This window comes from Sycon ciliatum, chromosome 2, assembly GCF_964019385.1.
Source record: "Sycon ciliatum chromosome 2, ocSycCili1.1, whole genome shotgun sequence".
NCBI lineage: Eukaryota > Metazoa > Porifera > Calcarea > Leucosolenida > Sycettidae > Sycon > Sycon ciliatum.
Window position 1 is genome coordinate 35,880,681 of NC_088644.1, and position 19,080 is coordinate 35,899,760.

Here is a 19,080-nt window from a genome sequence, read left to right on the forward strand (position 1 = left end):
AGTCTTCAATTTCATTCTCCTGTGCCAAGTGGCAAGTACATAATTTTTCCTTGAGAAGCTGAGAGCACAGCACTACCGGGATACCAGATGGATGAGATTAAACAGAAGAAAGAACAGAATAGAAAGTGAGAGACGATGACAGCTGGATTCAGGGAAGAACTTCTCAAAAGGAAGTTTTCACACTAGTCTCTCAAGAGAAGAGATTAATGAAAAAAGTGCGTACCTGATCATCTGTAGACTCATCTTTCTCGAACAAGGTCTGCTTAGCATCTGGGACAGGTTTCACAAGCGGTCTGGGCAAGGTTCCTCCTGCATAACAAGACAGGCATACAAGAGATGGCAGTTACAAACAGTACAAATACAATGTCTCCAACTGGTCCTATATTAGCTGAAGCAGCGTGACTCCAAATGCTATACTATAGCCATTCTGTTCGGGTTCTTTTTTTTGGGTGGGGGGGGGGGGAGAGGAGATGATCAGTAAAATGTGGCGTCATGGCACATTTGAGACCAGTGGGAAGAAGATGGGCTAGGTGAGGAAGTGGGAGGGAGAGGGGTAGCTACGGGAGGAGGGGAGAGGGGTAGCTATGGGAGGAGGGGAGAGGGGTAGCTACGTGAGGAGGGGAGAGGGGTAGCTACATTCGGACGAGAGTGGGATATGGTAGCTAGGTAACATGGTAGGTCAGTGGACGTGTGTGTGTGGGGGGGGGGGGAGTAGTTCTCCAGTGTGGTTTACCTGAGTTACGGCTGCAACCTAGAGATTGAGGAGATTGTGGAACTATTGGTGGTGGTGGTGGTGGTGGTGGTGGTGGTGGCGGTGGTGGTGGCGGTGGTGGTGGCGGCGGTGGTGGTGCTGCTGCTGACACCTGCTCTGATGTCTGTGGCGTATCTGGTGTTGGAATTATAGCACTGGATGGAGTGGTGGGTGCGGCGTCACTGTCATCCAATGGGATGACCGTTACAGAAACTGCAAAAACACCGCAAACCAGCATGATCACGGCGGAACTCATTCAATGAGTGCAGCCATACACATTTCCACTTCTGCGCACACCATGGCACAGCATGCTATGAACAGGCGGAGTTAGTGTGAAATATTGTAAACATGGAATCATTGGAATTCTTCTTCAGGCCAGTTGTATGGTTTCAATTTTCAGTTCGTGTTCAGACAACCATAGCGAGAGCAGGCAATGCAGTGATCATGGGCATAGCCACAGTATCTGTTTCACATCACAATAATTTCGGTTAGAAACTTTCAGCAAACTTCCCTCAACTGGTGTGGGTGAATACAGGATCAAACATCGCTGCATGTAGATCAATAAAAAACCCAAAAAACCAAGTACTAGTATACTGTACCCTTATATTTCCTTGGTGCAGGTAGAAATAATCCGCGTTTGAAAGTGACATATATCTCATCATCTGGCGGCTTGAGAGGAGCTGTGACGTCGGCGATGACCTCTTGCCACTCGGCCGGGAATGTTGAGACATCGGTTGTTCGCTGGATTTGATAACACACAGGGCAACTGGTATTGTGTGCACTCTCTAAGCAAGATCATACGTCATGCTTCACATGCTCAACAGCATCACACACATTCAAAGTACACCTTCACTTGATTGAAGAAAAAGGCAGAAAAATATCATGCAAGCACACGGAAATGCAGAACATTATTTGCGTCATTATGACATAATGCATGACTCACTGCAAGTTGAACATTCATATGTTGAGGGATTGGAAAAGCACTGGAAGTTGAGTTACATTTCGTACCTAAATAGACTTCAGAGTGAAGGCAATGTCAAACAAAAATATCACTGTCCTTTCCCAAACAACTAGCCTACAGCAGGAAATACTAGTGCAAACATAAGACAAAAAAAGCATCAAACTTGGCGTGACCCAGTGGGGGAGAGCTTTGTACACGTAAGCTGACCATTATGATCCCAAGGTTTTGCCACACAGATGCTTCTTGTCTTTAGCGGGCAAAAGCAGGTCGCTTGTTGCTGATAACACCTTTCTGCGAATGAAAACTAAGTTATGCACATATCAGGCTCAACAGTTCTTGGTACTGGCGGCGATGGAACGATAACAACTAGAGTGTCTCTGAACTTCAGGTGAACTTCGAGCAGACTCCAAACTGATCCTTTTTTTAGGCCAACTCTGTAATGCCTAACAGAACGGATGGTGGCTTTCACAATTTTTTTTAACAGCGAAACCTCACTTCTCTCTCACACCTCACATTTGCAACAGCAACATCACGGTGCAGGGTCAGCAGCAAAACCACAGTGCAGGGTCGGCTGTGGTCAGCCACCATCCCTTCTCCACGTACCTGTACATCCTCAAGACTATGCAGTGAGCCTATGCAGCTGCAGCACACACAGGGAGACTTCGTTCCAGTATTCTTACCTTTAGAACCAGTAAAAGCTCTCGTGCACCTTTCAGTTTCTGATAGAACCTTTCCACTTCTTCGGCCAGCTGCATGACACATGCCAGAGAAACACCATCAACAATTTCACATCAGTACGTTCCCACATGGGGTACAAGTCGTGAAATTCCCACGAGATCTGTATTTTTAGGAATCTATAAAGTATAGGTGAGAAAGTATCAAACTGGGCTTGCACAGATGCACACACTCATAATTATATCTATACACTACCTTGATGTTCTGGCTTTGTCTAGCCCTTTCGTTCTGTTTCATACCCTGGAGTTGGAGGTAAAACAACACATTAACAAATGCAGCATTACATGAGATCATAGTCTGAGAACTATCCTTTCGCCAGGTCTTCAAATGTCTCGGTCATCATTTGTGTGCCTAGTTGTTGCACTTTCTGACTGTATATTGCATCTAGTTACAGTGGTGGACAGTTACTCTTAACTTGTATCGAATTCTTATAAAACGACACAGGTATTCCCTTGATAATCATTAGTCTGGGGGACTGAAAACGGAAAAGAATGAAGAAAAACATGACTGTCACCACCAAGGGACAAGCAAACAAGGGATCTTCGCTTGAGGCCAGCGATGCTCTAAGCACTGAGCTGTGGTGTAGCTGTCATCCAAGAAGCGACTGTTCAACATTTCTTCAGACTTCATATTTCCTTTCATTATTAAAAAAAGGTGGTAAATCCTCATTACTTTAAGGTGCAATTTGAATCTAAGATGTTGAGCCAACTTTAAGGCGCGCTAAGGTTTTAAAAGGGTCCACTGCACCCACTTCATTGCACGGAAAATCCAACATCGTCATCAAAGCGACTGCCAGTGATAAGTGGTCTCTTTGCTGCAAACTTGCCAGGAACGAGGATGATGGCTCCTGGCCGAACATTTGATTGAGATAAAAGAAAATTGCAGCAAAGAGTCCCCTCAATATGATGATTATGTTTAAGGTTTTCCGCTTAATCTATCACGAGATCAAGGATACCCATCAGGTTCAATGAAGTGACTTAAAAAGTAACTGCATTTGATTTCCTCACCTCCATATCAGCACGGAGAAGTTCCATCTGTGGTGACAACATTGAATTTTGTGATATGCAACACGAAGAAAGATACAAAGATCAATGTTTGGGCAATTATAAAACAATACCAATAAAGATAAATCTCTCAAATGTACGCCTTCCAATGGGACAATGTCAGCAGCCTATTCATACACTAGAGAGAAGGAGAGACAAAATATTACATGGCAAGAGAGAGAGAGAGAGAGAGAGAGAGAGAGAGAGAGAGAGAGAGAGAGAGAGAGAGAGAGAGAGAGAGAGAGAGAGAGAGAGAGAGAGAGAGAGCTCTGTACATGCGGAAATGGTTTACCGGTACCCATGTTGTGTAGCTTTCGACTACTTGGTTCTCGGTTGTAGTCTATAAGTAGAATTGTACTCTCATGTATGCTCTCGTGTTATGTCGCTTTGCCACTCTGTGCTGTCAACTGTTATGATAGCTGTATTCATCCGTTTCCAGTTTTATTGTTGAAGTTGACTTTTCGTGTGTTTTTAGGACGGTCTTATTTATTCCTTTTGCCTATTCTGCCGTTGCACGCGTGTGTCCACCTCATTGGCCTCGCTCGTTCCTCATTTCTTTAGTTCATTTGGCTTATGCGAAGAGTAGCCAAGCTTGCTTGGTGATGTCAACGCAAACAAGGAAAATAATAATAATAATAAAAGAGAGAGAGAGAGAGAAAGAGAGACAGAGAGAGAAACAAAGAGAGAGAGAGAGCCAGATAAGAGGCCCATGGTAGCTACGGCAGATATGGGCCCTGAAGCAGCTACTTAGGCCAATCGAACACAGGTGTCTTACGGGAACTTGGGAAGCTATGGGGTGCAGGCCAGCAGGGCACAGGATGTACGAGGAAATGTACGGGAGATGGGGACCCGTAACTGTACACATTCGCATTCTCAAAAAAAGCCTGTGCCAAATAGACCATGCACCCAAGCAAAAAGCAAGACATGCAATATCAAAGGTTCACAGCAATTCATTCCCAAGGTTCCATCGCAATGAATGCACTGATGCGCCTTGCGGTAGTGAGGGAAACCAATGTACATTCTAGAACCATGACCCATGGAAGATTTTGATAGAATTTCGTAAATATATGGGTCCTTCGGGCAAAGAAGTGCGCCATACAGTGAAAAGTGGAGTCTGTGCAAGGCAAGACCGCCCATGTGATGCTTATGCTAAACCGTAGAGTTCTACTTGGCCCACCTACTCTGCACATTCAAACCCAGACTTACATCATGTCTCAGCAAACTTGCGTGCTGAATAGCCACGTTGTACTTTGCCATGAAGTCTTCCAAATCCAGGAAGTTGTTGATGTACCTCTTGAGTTCTTCTTCGATCTTCCCATACTTCACGTCACCAATGGACTGTTAACAAGTGTTCGTATGAAATGGTCCAGTAGGGGTTAGGGAGAAGCAATTCTTCCAGTAAGCGGATCTTTGAGTTCTGCCACAGAATACAAAAGCTTTCAGCCAATCTTGTAAAAAAAACTGCGGTGCAAGGAACTCACACAGAGACTAAGTTTAAGCGTGTGCATACTGTCAAGGTAAATGATGGGGGGGGGGGGGGGCAGCTTTCATAACTTGCCTATAGTCAGTTTCAAAAAGATTAGCAATCCTGGCGATCGCCCGGGGAGTTTGCCGTCTTACCGTATGAGCGCTCGAGCGCTGCCTGGAAAAACTCACTGTGAACTCGAAGAAATATTCCGCGCGAAAGCATGAAAAATGACAACTCACTGACCATCTGACGTCGGTTCTCGTCTGGTTTACAACAAACGAGTTCTTCCTCGCATCGATATGGAGTCAGAGAGGACATGTCGAAAGTGTGGTAAATTTTGACGAGTGGGATGCGTCCGTTTTGTGACCAAATAGATTCTTTGAGCTGCCGCGGATGCAATTATTGTACTCTCACGATGTGACGAAAACGGCATCGACACAGACTCATTCCCAAGGCCTTGAAGTGGCAAAGCTATCCGTGTGACTTCGACGACATTTATAGAAAGTAGACGCCTGTGAAACTGATAGAAGACGGCGTTGACTCCTAAATTCAAATAAATTGGCGATCTTCAAATGCTAAAATAGATCTCAAACAGAAATCGATCGATCGATATGCCGGTGTATTCAACAACACGTAGCTACAGCGCAATGACTTCTGTGTTCACTCACACGGTTTCAGTGTTGTGTGTGTTCACAACTTCACATGGCGTTGGCCAGTCAAGTGTCAGTCAGTTCGGCAGGAAACGCGAGCTCCAACAACAAGTCGTTTGGCGCAGCCACCTTTTTGGCTTGTACCAGCGTGATCACCAAAACAATGAAAAATGAAGAAAAAATGTTTGACTTGAAGATTTGTTGGGATTTGAACTCACAACTTCATGGTCAGCAGACAGCATTCATAACCACTAGGCCAAAAAAGGGATAAATCGTGGGTTTTGATAACAAATCGATACTGGCTTCCAGGGCAAATTATAAACCATGGGAAAAGGCCAGAAACCTGGCCGAAATGCTAACTCCTTAACGGTTGGTCCAATTGTTCCGAAACCTTCACAGAACAATTTGCCGTGCCCTAACAAGCCGTTTTATGTACTTTGTTGTCCAATTTCCCCTTATCTTCATACTTTTTAAGACCCAAACTTGATTGCTAATCTTTTTGAAACAGACTGTAAGTTCACATACGAAAAGACAAAGGAAGCACAAGTATTAGTTAGAATTTTAAGGTTACATATTTAGCCAAAGTTCTCCATGCTGTGCTGATGATAATAGCTTTGAGAAAATGCACTTTTCACTGCGACCAGCTTCGGGCACATCTCTATGTGCTACACTGACATCTGACGAGCCCAAATAAGACCGGCGAATAACGTTACCGTTCATGATTTTTTGAGTTCTCAGCCCCCACTACCACTGCCGGTAATGAATGCCTTAAACAAACGAGCAGGCATAAATCCATTCACACACACACACACACACACACACACACACACACACACACACACACACACACACACACACACACACACGTACACACATACACACACACACACATACACACACACACACACACACACACACACCATCTGCCCAGCATCAGGAACGGTCCACTAGAGATTTGGTGTTGCACTCTGTACCAGCCCTCACCGCTTCTATTGCCCTGATGTTGAAGCCGACCTCGTGTAGCTCGCTTTGCAGCATAACACGTTCATTTGGCATGTCGCATCCGTCGAGAAATCGGTTGATGAAGATCAATGCATTCTCCTACATAGATAATAAAATGATTGAATCAACATGCACACACGCATACACAGCAGGTGTTAGTGAAGCAAAACACGGAAACGGGATCAAACCTGAGCCTCCCCCCCCCCCCCCCTGACGTCGTTTATGCTGTGGAATAAAAAGCTGTCAGAAAGTGGTACGATCTACATGTACAACGGAACAATTTACTCAGTTCTGTACTTCTGATGATTGCATTGCATTGGATATTATAATAATTATCTCACTTCATGTCAACAACATTCAAAACATCTTGTCAGGCATAAGCTGCAACTACTACATTCTACCTCTGCTCTGTCAAGTACCTTACCTTAAATGCAAGATCAGGGCTGTTCAGTAGCTTTGTTACGATGGTTTCGAAGCGGTACCTCTCGCCAACCAGATTTTGATAGTACTTCAATGCATCGGACACCACAGCATAGCTGTTTGGGAAACGTAGCAGCTGCACCAGCGACTACACAAACAACAAATTGACAATAAAGAGTGTGAGTTGGGTCACGTGTTTTTGCTCAGTGGACCAGCTCAAGGCAGTTAGCACAAGGAATTTAGACTGTACTCTCTACAGAATGGTCTCCTACCCCAAGTTATGGTGTATTTATTTAAAGGATTCTCCAAAAGCAAATGGATGCTTTTCATGGAGGTTTTTTCATAAATACAACAAGACAAATGGGGGTGTGTAGAGGGGAAGATGAAGGATGTGTGAGGCATTGCTAAACAATGAGCCAGTGCATGCTCACCTGGAGCACAATGACAGGGATCTTAGTGCCATTTTGGGTGTCAGGGTCATTGAGATAGGTGATGGCTTTCTTCACCGTATCAGGACTGAGTTCAATTATCTTCTTTCCTCCATACTGCAGAATGAAGAACCCAATGCACATAAACATCAATAAGCCTTATGTGTACACATACTGACTTTTTCTTTAAAAAAATATCCACGGTTCACGTTAGACTCAGCCAGATTGGATTTTACTCACCCATAGCAACGCAGCCAACCGCAAGGATCAAGGTGCTGAAGGAGCTCCCGATGCGGCGGGAGGTGAGAAGATCAGACCCATCACCTATCGTAAATCCCGATTGCTGCATCCATGTTCTTAAAGACATGTTCTTAATATGAACTGCTGTAGAAACCCACAAACCTGTTTGGATGATGAAGGTCCACTGCTATTTGCAATGCAGAATACAATACAAAGCCATGTTAGGGGACATAGAATTGTGGCAGAACAGCCATATACTCAGCAGTCTCAGCATTGTGCTAGCGCTATTCTATTTCTGATTCCTTTCTTATTCGAGTAGCACGACATAATAGATATGCTCTTAGTTCGTAATTGCCTTCAAGTATGGTAGGCCATAGGTCGCAGCATAATAATTATGCAACGTGTGTATGTGTGTGTGTGTGTGTGTGTGTGTGTGTGTGTGTGTGTGTGTGTGTGTGTGTGTGTGTGTGGGTGCGTGCGTGCGTGCGTGCGTGCGTGCGTGCGTGTGTGTGTGTGTGTGTGTGTGTGTGTGTGTGTGTGTGTGTGTGTGTGTGAGTTAATGGACTGCCTTAAAACAGATATTTTGGGTACTCACGTCGTTCTTTGCAATATGGTAGAGACAAGTGAGGACCTTCCTCGCGTGACCCTGAACAAAAAAGGAGCAACCCGAATGCTAATGGTGGACAAAGTCAAATTCGTACTTGTATTTCAACTCAACAGGATATCCAGTAACCATTTCCCATATATGGCAGAAAAAACAAAAATTGTACGCGCTGCTCACTTTCTACAATCTCTCAACTAACCGACAGCAGAAACACCTGTAGGCATAGCACATCAACTTTAAGAGCGCCTTGGATGGATGTGCTCCTCAAACTGTTATGTGTGCTGAACTGGAACACAAGAACTGAGATTATCACCAAACCTCAGGCATTCTACTACATGTACTTCATTTTGAGGTATTGGCCGACCAATTCCACTTGCATATCACCACCATAGGGAGGACAAATACGTTGAGACATTGATGCCGTCACCATCCAGACAGCTGTTATTCTCCAAAAGAGCTTATCAGTGCTAACTATAGTACCTGGTAGTGTGGCTAATGGGTGCCTTGGAGATGAATGCTAATCAATGATGTTTCTCTGTTGCAGATGAATATAATTTGTTGCTTGACTAGTATGAAGACGAAAGGCTATGCGTACACAAGACATGTAATGCGCCTTTCCAAAAGTCAAACCCACCTCGGGTGCAGATGGCTTCTTCTTGTGCAGCAGTGGAGATAATTTGCTTAGGGCACCTGTCAAGTCTTGGATTCCATAATGCGGCGCATTGACAAACTCATGCAGCCAGCTGCAAGGCATAACGCACAACAGATAAACACTATTGGAGCACGCAAATGCACTTCGAGATGTTCAACGCTGGTACATGGGAAGACAGTGATCAACCACCTTTCTTGATATACATGTGCTACACCGTAACTAGCTGCGGTGTTATTCTACTATAGCACTGCAAGAAGAGACGCTGTAACGCTTCCTAAGTTCGGGGCTGCCCTGGCTCGCCCTGGTCTTACAAACTTTCCTTGTTCAGTTCAGGAAAAGCTGACTCAATGTCAACTGCAGGTACTACCTATCCAAAATGCGCTTCTACATGGAGAAAGAGTCTTGCACGGCAAAACACGGATCCATACACAGCAAGTTCACACTGAATGAAGACGTACACTTGAAGACTATACGTACTGGATGTATACAGTTCATACATCTACAATGACTGCACCGAGAGGTGGGGGGGGGGGGGAGGGAGCTCCCGACAATGGGTAGCATTTCACATGCCTTCTTTGGAGACTATGTGGTGACATCATCAGTTGAGATGCCCTGACAAAAGTTGTGGCACAGCACGATGCACAATCTTGAGCGAACCATGGAAACCACCGATTCATGCAGTATTTTTCCCATAAGCGGTTCTTCTGACTCACACAGTACACATAGCGCCCCTAAGCGGTTCCGCTGAGGTGCTGACCCACCAACACGACATCGTTCGCATAACCTCTATTAACGGAATGCAACTCTTGTTTACAAGTACAGAGCTACCTTTCCATGTTTTCAGTGTGGTAACGAGAGGAACCGTTCTGGGCCATGGGTGGTGCATGGCTGGTGCCAGTTGGAATGCACCAAAACATCATTAATTTTACTAGACTTACTTGTCAAAGAACTTGCACATCATCACCGTGGAGATCAGTTTATCGTCAAAGTTCTTCTTCCTGCCTGTGCTTGTTCCCACACTCCTCAAACAGTAGACTGCCCTGGAGGCTGGCCATTCATCCAGCTTGGCACTCTGAAAGGTCGAGTGCAGCACACAGCAAGAGAGGAACGAATGACAACGAACATTAGTATGTCATACGGGAGACAAGAATTCACAGGTGTGACTGACTGTCCGGTCTTCAAACCCAGTTTGTACACCGCAATGTCTCACTATACTCGAGAGGATGCTAAGACCAGTATGCTTAGCTTATCTCATCTTCTGCATACAGCTACTGCACCGTTCGCTAGAGCTTTCCCTGCCTTTCTCAATGCACCAAAGGCAACTACCTCAAATATGCATTACATGACTCAACTTACTGTTCCTTGCACCATGGGATAAAGCTTATACCGGGGAAGTGTTGAAATGAGATACGCGCCATATCTCTTGACCATGTTGATCTGAATCCACAGGCAGAAAGATCAGGAGAGGTTTTACAATACTTTTACAGAACATTCGTCAGGTACACTGTACATTAGGAGAAGATAATACTCTGGCCACTTGCCGACAGGGCTAGAGTAATGCCATCAGAAGTCAATAGAATAACGATTGCTGTGACAAAGTTGGATCAACTCTCATCATAGCCAAGCATCTGGCGGTTGGGACCACCATGCTACAAGCAGCTTGTTTGTTACGAGAACATTGAAGGTCCAGTTACTTGTCTTGTATTTACCATAGTGTGCATTCTGGTACCAAACATAGTGTGTATTCTAGTACCAAACATAGTGTGCATTCTGGTACCAAACATAGTGTGTATTCTGGTACCAAACATAGTGTGCATTCTGGTACCAAACATAGTGTACATTATGGTACCATAGTGTGTATTCTGGTACCAAACATAGTGTGTATTCTGGTACCAAACATAGTGTGTATTCTGGTACCAAACATAGTGTGTATTCTGGTACCAAACGGAGTTGCCGCATGTAGAGATGCAGCACTGCTTCTTCTACGTCACCAAAATTGTCGCTTCATTTCAACAAAGTTCAACAAGATTATATTAAATTTTTATTGAATACAGGGCCATATTGAAAACAAGGAAAAGCACAGGAGTAAAATGTTTTGTCAGCAAACTTTGCATGCACAAGAACTGTTCTTGCTGCTCGCTGTGACTCATCGTTGCTAGTCTACGATGAGGTTGCATCAGCTCCACTTTCAAGAACTAGACAACTCGATCTATTCTCGCAGTCCTCGGATATACTTTTCCGCATACGCCCTCACACGATGAGAGTGTGATTCGACAAGTTTAGTACCCGATCGGGACGCTGACGATGAGTACAACCCATGCTGTTGTATCGGGTGTTCTTCTCGCCTTCATGAGCTCCAGCTGCTGTTTGCTGTGACTTTTCAGCAAACGTGGCACCAGGCGTGTGTTCAAATTCAGGTTAGAGAATTTTGTTTTCACCTTTGCTATTCAGCCAGGAGGAAGATGTGTTTAAATGGGCTGCCAAGTCGTTGAAAACATGAAGTCACCACCTTACGACCTGGAGGTCCGCACCTACTTTTGATAAAGTGTGGAGTTTTTGGGCTATCTTTCAGTCATTCATTCTCTCTGCAGAGATCAATAAAGTGAAGGAATCAATTCAGTCTGTGCAATTCATCAGAGGTAAGGATTGCGGAGGTGCCCACTCATTCTGATACTTGTTTTAGTTGGTATGTCAGAGAGTGGGAAGTGACAATTTCGGTGATGCGGAGAAAGGTAGTGCTATAATTCTGAAGGAGTGGCACTATTTACTTAGCGAGTGTCACTTGTGGGTTCCAATACCACCAAAGCGACTATGCCACTATGCCGAATACTAATTGCACTGATGCACTATTAAGTTACACTGTGTTTTGCTGATGTTGTCGTAAGTACCACCAAACCCCCCTGTGTCACTTGCCAGCTCTGTTGAAAATTTCAGGGGGGGGGGGGGGGGGGAATTGGATTCAGGCTCTATCGTAAAAAAACAACAACCCAGAAATGTCTACAACACGAATGATTGCATTTGAAGTGCAGGATTGTACACACTTCCATCCACATTGGTATGCATCGAATACTGCTAATATACTTGGAAGACACCCAGACTACGGTGTTGATCCGATGCATGTATTGATATCATAATAATATATGCTGAATTCACTTCACAGGTAGAACATCGACAGAGGAAAGAGTGGCGAGGGGAAGGGATTAGACAGGAGGCAGATCAATGATATTTTACGGTACATCAGCCGCTATCTAGTATGCATGGAGTGAATTAGGTAACATAGCGCGGGAAGTTCACGCTGATGCTCACACAGGAACAGCACAGGGTTTCTTACGAGTTCAACTTCAATCACCTTGGCCTTGACATCATCTTCGATATCCGTAACCAATTCGGTATCTGTAATGCAACAAGACCATACATATACATTCAAGATCCCGAGACTCCGCGAGAGTGATGCAAAAATTGGTTACAGTTTAATGTGGAAGTTTAGTTCGGCTCTAAACAGAGTTTCAATCATGCTATACACCGTTCATGTACAGTGCTGCTCAATGAAATCCAGTCGCGTCACTCAAGGTCTGCGCCTTGCACCAATTCGCAGCCCTGTGTTCGCAGGTCTACAGTCCATTTCAAAACTATAGACACGTAGGGTTTTTGAAAAAATTATAATTTGGCTGGACCTTTTTGAGAATAGTTTTCGGAATATTGCTCAGGTCTGCTCCACAATTACTCTCCTATAGTTTCTAAACGATTGGATAACAGACGCCCAATTTGGAAAAATTATGCACAAAGTTATCACAGATTTTATGTGGTATAGATGCTGGCATAACGGTTTTTGCCCAGGTACGCGTCTATAGTTTTGAAATGGACTGTAGGGCTGCGCAATGCCCGGCGCGTACTTGAGTGACGCGACTGGATTTCATTGTGCAGCAATGTAAAAATTAAAAAAGTCTCCCTTACACGAACACCGTCCGTGGACCCAAAGCCAAAGGGAGACGAGAGTGTACCTTACGACAAACCTCTATTTTGACACAGCTGTATAGGGGCTAACAGAGAAGGACAAGCCCGCCTGTTCAACTGGGAGCTACTTTCTGTCGGTGTCATCACACTGCATTGCGGTGAGGATGGCATGGCGGACTTACCTAGCGAGCATCATCTGAGAACATGACAGTGAGTCTCCACTCTCCAGTGGCCGGCGAGAATGCTCGAGGAAAGGGAAAGAAATCTTGGAAGACCATCTTTGGCAATGAGTTTGCTCGAAGGTACAAGGACGAACGAGTTATGGAGTACGGGTGGTTCCGTGGAGGCACAGAAGTGAATACCGGTTGTAGTATTGACTAAAAGCACTTTCCAACGGCCGAGATTCTGAGCTGATGAGTGCACTTCAGTATTTTTTGCCAAAAAGGCAAAAATATAAACCATTTGCATGCTCACAGAAAGAAACACCCGATGCCGATGGGTCGTAGCTTAGATCTACGTCCTGAACATTTATACTAGTGTGATCATGGTGTGATCTCGACGAGATTACGCTACCCCGGCGGAGGCCTAGCAGCGCCAAAAACGACGGACTCAGGACAGTAGTACTAGTACTGCTAGTGTAGTAGGACATGTTACAGTAGCCTAGGCTACATGCGAACTGTTCACACAATCATACTGTACAGTAGGTGTGCACGACTGTGCTTTGCACCTGATTCCCTGAACTAAAATAATGTACTTGCGACAGCCTAGCCCGGCATCATGAACCCTCCAGGCTCCACTGCTCCAGCTGACTGTTTCTCGGTGCGACTTTTTACAACTCGTCCGTTGTTGTATTCGTAGTAGCATTTTGTATTGTGGTGTCAGTATCTCGGCAATCATGAACGGTGCGATTTGATGTACCAGCTTTTCATCATAACCATTCCATCAATCTCAACTAGCCTCTAGCTGCTCATTCTAGTACAATAGACAAGCCAAGATATTCGGATCCAAAGCACAGTCAGGCAGAAGTTGGTTGCTATCGCAGATCTACAAGTAGATCTACATTACTTGTGAATATAGGGTCAGAGCGGAATCTCATCAGCAATCTGGTCAGTGCCAGCACAGCCTGGCTGGAATGTAGGCATGCTTGCCTGTTTGCGCAGGAACGCAATGGTCCAACCAGGGAGTATTTTAGAGGACTTGACGGCCTGTGTACATGGTCTACGTGATCATAACTTAGAACACAAACCCTTGCCGGATTCTTGACATTGTTAAGAACGACAGCACCCATTAAATTGCATTCCCATAACTTCACACTTGTCAATTTCAGTACGATGCACACATCGACCCCCAACACCCAACCCATAGAAACACACCCAGGACAGTACTTCCGCATCCCCTGTTTTCCTTCAATACTTTTCAGTCACTGCAATAAGGTTACCATTTAAATTTCCGTGTTGCCTGGTGATTGCGCCATAGCATGGAACTCAGAGTTTTAACAAGCTAGCCTTGCTCCACTATTGTACTGTGAAGTATAATACGAAGAGTACATAACCCCACTCTTGTCTTGGTAATACTTATACTGGTACAGAATCATTGATCTTCCAGAGGAATGCCAGTAGGATCCACAGGACAGTACGTAGTAACATTTTCGATTTGTGAGAGAACGTTCTAGACATTTCCTCCGACGAATGCCATCAGGATGGGACCGAACCGTGCACACCAGAATGCAGAATCTGGGGAGGATCCGGTTACTCCAGCCATGTCCACCCGGTAACCGGCATCGTTTCATGCAGCTAGTACTAGTACAGTGGAGGTTCACCTCATGTGCAAACGTGTTATGAACTACTTATGTCTTCAAAATGTTAGTTGTCTCCTCGAGTAGACCTACCGCTCAGCAGGCCAGGGCGAGTTGAGTGGAGCCACTCACCCTTCCAGCAGATCCTGTGCATGTACTCTGTAATCCACTTTTAAAATCACTCCGGGGACTAATAGGGAGCCCTTGTATTAACCCGTCGAGGGTGTCAGCAGGGACAAGTACAAGTGGCCGGTGTAGTTTATCCGGGAGAGGCACGGAGATCCGATGATAAAAAATTAAAAAAAGGTTCTGCCACATCAACACTCCGGATGGCGCGTACACGGAAACCATTCTTACATATCCATTTTCCAAGTACATATACATGCACATGTAGATCAAGACTCGTACATTCTGTATTAGAGTTACTTGGGTCGCAGGCTCCTCTTCCTGGGGTGAGCACCTTGCCAAATCTGCTTTGTGCTCTGTGTGCATGTACATTGTACATGGATCAGTAATGTGTACTCCTGCATAAGCCTGCTGAACTTTCTTGTTAATTTGGAGGTGCTGCCGAATGTTTTATTTTGTGTTCCAATTGATGTACTAGTATTTGAATTGATTTTTATACTTCGAAGTAGTTTACTGACTTTGTTTGATGATATGTGCAATACATGTTGCCCGTACAAGAAAGAGGCTTTACTACGGAAACCACATGCATGCCAACTTTACTTAACTTACCGAAACCACACTAATATAACCACTACCATTGGAGTTTTCGTCCTTCTTTATGTATCTCTATTACCACGAAGGTTAATAAGTTGGAGTCGACGAAACTTGCCAGAAGTAGTTTTACCGGTATAATAAATACTCGTTGGGCCTAATGCATGCAGGATGTACATGTAGGCCTGGGCGGATAATGCTAGTTATTTTTGCGGGATAATGCTAATAGCAATGCCAGAAAAACTGTATCATAATGCTACTTATAATGCTGCTGTTCCTCTGTAATGCCAGAAATTCACCAGTAGTAAGTATGGAAAAATGGCTTGGTTTGGGCAGTATTGTGCACGTTTCGTAGTTCTACGTAGACGGCATGGAAAATGCTAGAAAATCATGATCATAATGCTAATTTTATAAATGCCAGCAAAACCGCAATATTATGCAGGGGAAATGGCTTGGTTTGGACAATCCTACACAGGTTGTGCCTTGCACTGCCGCCCTCCTGCCATAGCCAATGCACTACTAATGCTATATGACTGTACAAACATCAGCTGCTCCCACCCCACATTTGACTTGTAGTGGCCAAAACTTCCATATTTGAGTATAATGCTACTTTTGTGGAAATGTAGTGTTATAGTGCTAGCATAATGCTCGTTGCAAATCGCACACTATACTGCTACATAATGCTAGCATTATCCGCCCAGGCCTATGTACATGTAGTTCTTGCGAATGTTTTCACATGACCTGCATACATATACAGAGGTGGGTAGGCAGTCTGGATTGTCCTGTTGGCTCATAATAATTATGGTGGGGAGTTGGGAACCCTGTTGACCTGGATCCTGTCCAATGCAAACTACTTCGGTGTTCCGGAAAATCACTCCCAGAGTAATGCAAAGAAAATGACCTCAAATACATTTATGAGCTGAGACACTGCAGTCCTTCGAAAATGTTTGCGGAGTCCATTGGACCAAACGCAGGGCCATTGGTGTTCTTGGCTTACATGCAACAAAGAGACCTGTTCAGCAGGCCTTGACTGATGACTGGTTCCCAGAATGGCACAATGCCACGCAAGAAAATGTGTGTGATGTGACAATAAGAAAGCTTCCGTTCCAGGCGAAATGTAGATCCCACACTGCCACAGTGTTTTGGTCCTACATACTCTCCATAGTCATTGGGGAATAGAGGATAGGTAAATTGTTTTGCTGGTTATCGTCGTCTTTTGTTTTACTGCGCGTATTTAACCGACTAGGACACTTGCAGGATAGCGTATGCGTCTTCTGTCCGATCATCATCCACAATGATCCCAGGGCTAGTTTCCGCATGAAGAAATCAATTCCGTTATACCGGAGTTGGAAAGATGAAATACCAGAGAAATGGGTTTCTGACACCAGGCGTGACCAGGGACATGGGTTTCTGGTTTGATCACATCTTTGTCGGTTGACGTCTTCGGCTTGAGACTTACTGGATGTCTGTTCCGTGGCCTCTTGCCGCTTGTTTTTTACTGGATGTCTGTTCCGTGGCCTCTTGCCGCTTGGTTGATATTACATGTAGTACATTGTTTGTACAATCATTGTACAAGTACATGTACTTCAACATATCCAACTATAGTAGAATTTTGCTTTCCTCTGATATCAGTGCACGATCAGACAAATTAATATCTCCTGCTGTATTGGCCCCATGTAGAATTCAAGGTCACTTTGATTGGTAACGATTGGGACTGAACTAATCTTGTCCTTCGATGCAAATAGCCTTCATTGAGAGGTCACAATGCAGTGGGAAGGGGTGTGTGTGTGTGCGTGTGTGTGTGCGTGTGCGTGTGTGTGATGTGTGTTTGTGTGTGATGTGTGTATGTGTGTGCGTGTGTGTGTGTGTGTGTGTGCGTGTGTGTACGTGTGTGTGTGTGTGTGTGTGTGTGTGTGTGTGTGTGTGTGTGTGTGTGTGTGTGTGTGTGTGTGTGTGTGTGTGTGTGTGTGTGTGTGTGTGTGTGTGTGTGTGTGTGTGTGTGTGTGTGTGTGTGTGTGTGTGTGTGTGTGTGTGTGTGTGTGTGTGTGTGTGTGTGTGTGTGTGTGTGTGTGTGAAGGGGTGGGGGAGGGTGTTCTTCACACTCACAAGGAGGTTCTACCCATGCAACTTACCCTCTTGTTCTGGCGTTGGTGTTGGTGTTGGCATTCGAGGTCTTGCATCCACCTGTAACGCCATCGAGACGTCATCACTAGAACTGGCCGTGGCCATGCTAGCCGTGTTTTGCTATCAACGCGCACTAGCTGGCCTGTTGGAAGAGATGCCAGTGTTCTGAAGAGAGTGGGACTAATTTTGGCCGCTAGCACATGTACCAGACTGCCCTAGCATTGGATCAAAGACCCCTAGCGTGCAGCAGGTGAATCGATGGAATCAGTGTAACGACGTTTCAGGCCCTCTATATCAGCGCAGCGTGGCCCTTGTTCCAATCACCTTTGTTTCCTTCCCGCCAGTGCAGCGAGATACGCTGAGAGATGAAACATCGAGCACAACGCAACAGCAGCTTATCTGATTCTACACTCACTATTGTCTCCCTGTTCGAGATTTTTTACTTTTCCGTCTCTTTGCTCCTGTTGGCAGCGGCAACTAAGAACTCCACTACACTATGCGCCTGCGCTTTGTAGGATAGTTGAACAAGGAGTTGACATCTTTGCCAGGTGTTCCGGGATGTCACCAAGTCACTCGACCTTGTGGCTGGATTTCGGACCCAATCTTTGCATGGTCACCTCTGTCGATAGAAATACGAATCCCGCTAAACGTGCCTACATAATAATTATATCGTTCCATGACTTATTATTTATCCGTAGCGTACATGCAGCATGTTTCACAGGCTGGCACCGTATGTCTGTAATGCTGCGCTCAAAGATACCAGTGCCACTTACATGTACATGTATGAAGTCTTTGAGCCTGCTGCTGCGCTTCTCCGACCAAGTAACAACACAACACAACAACGTCAGTTACAGTCTGAATACAGATCTACAGTACAGCAGTGGACTGGCCCTTGAAAACTGTCACTTCTATGGTCATTTCGACGATTACCACCAAGTGCACCATCATAGCAGCAGCACAATATTGTACGAATGGTTAATTATGCTCCCTATGCAGCTGTTTTGGTGCTTGAGCTACAGGCCTGGCTGATTCCCGCACTTCGGACCCAATCTCAGGTTCTCAGGAACTTTCACTCAATTCAAGTGACTCGACATCGTACCATGCACGATTCGTCGAATTATAAAAATCACAATAGGAAAAGATGCACAAAGCAGACGTGCATGAACTGCTACTTGGCCAGGCTTCAAAATTGAACAGACACAATCGCACATTTTACTTCAATTTTCAAACGAACATCGCTCCGGTGAAATTCAGTCCAATGGTAATCAGTTAGTTACGAATTACGAAGTGGCAGTTACATTTTACGAGATGACCTCGAACTCCTCCAAGGAATATACCATGTACATGACTACATGACTGCATGTACGGTATCTCAAATACATGTTTGATTGATTGATTTTTATTTCACGGATCCTCCAGAGGCAAATAGATGCCTATCGAAGGGAGTCTCCTAAGTAAGTATGGAAAATGAGAAAGTATGTTCGTAAGGGAGAAGAGGTAGAAGATGCATTAGAATATAGAGTACAGAAGAAGTAA

The 19,080-nt window shown here is 44.8% G+C and overlaps 1 protein-coding gene across 3 annotated transcripts in view; it reads right to left on the reverse strand.

Annotated features, from left to right (window-relative positions):
- LOC135809852 (formin-like protein 2) overlaps positions 1–18,174 on the reverse strand; it is a 31,444-nt gene extending 13,270 nt beyond the window's left edge. The window contains exons 1-16 of one of the 3 annotated variants that reach the window (XM_065323290.1): positions 17,553–18,174; positions 12,286–12,347; positions 10,311–10,391; positions 9,893–10,026; positions 8,937–9,045; positions 8,294–8,344; positions 7,462–7,575; positions 7,035–7,178; positions 6,593–6,709; positions 4,697–4,828; positions 3,455–3,481; positions 2,643–2,687; positions 2,393–2,461; positions 1,351–1,492; positions 734–964; positions 224–309 (exon numbers count right to left, since the gene is read on the reverse strand). In XM_065323290.1, coding sequence (XP_065179362.1) covers positions 224–309; positions 734–964; positions 1,351–1,492; positions 2,393–2,461; positions 2,643–2,687; positions 3,455–3,481; positions 4,697–4,828; positions 6,593–6,709; positions 7,035–7,178; positions 7,462–7,575; positions 8,294–8,344; positions 8,937–9,045; positions 9,893–10,026; positions 10,311–10,391; positions 12,286–12,347; positions 17,553–17,649 — 1,641 coding nt within the window. In that variant the 5' untranslated portion in view covers positions 17,650–18,174. Of the gene's footprint in view, positions 1–223; positions 310–733; positions 965–1,350; positions 1,493–2,392; positions 2,462–2,642; positions 2,688–3,454; positions 3,482–4,696; positions 4,829–6,592; positions 6,710–7,034; positions 7,179–7,461; positions 7,576–8,293; positions 8,345–8,936; positions 9,046–9,892; positions 10,027–10,310; positions 10,392–12,285; positions 12,348–13,090; positions 13,312–17,552 lie in introns of those variants that run through there. The other 2 variants (XM_065323292.1, XM_065323291.1) reach the window with 2 other exon arrangements.
- Between the last annotated feature and the right edge of the window lie 906 nt (positions 18,175–19,080).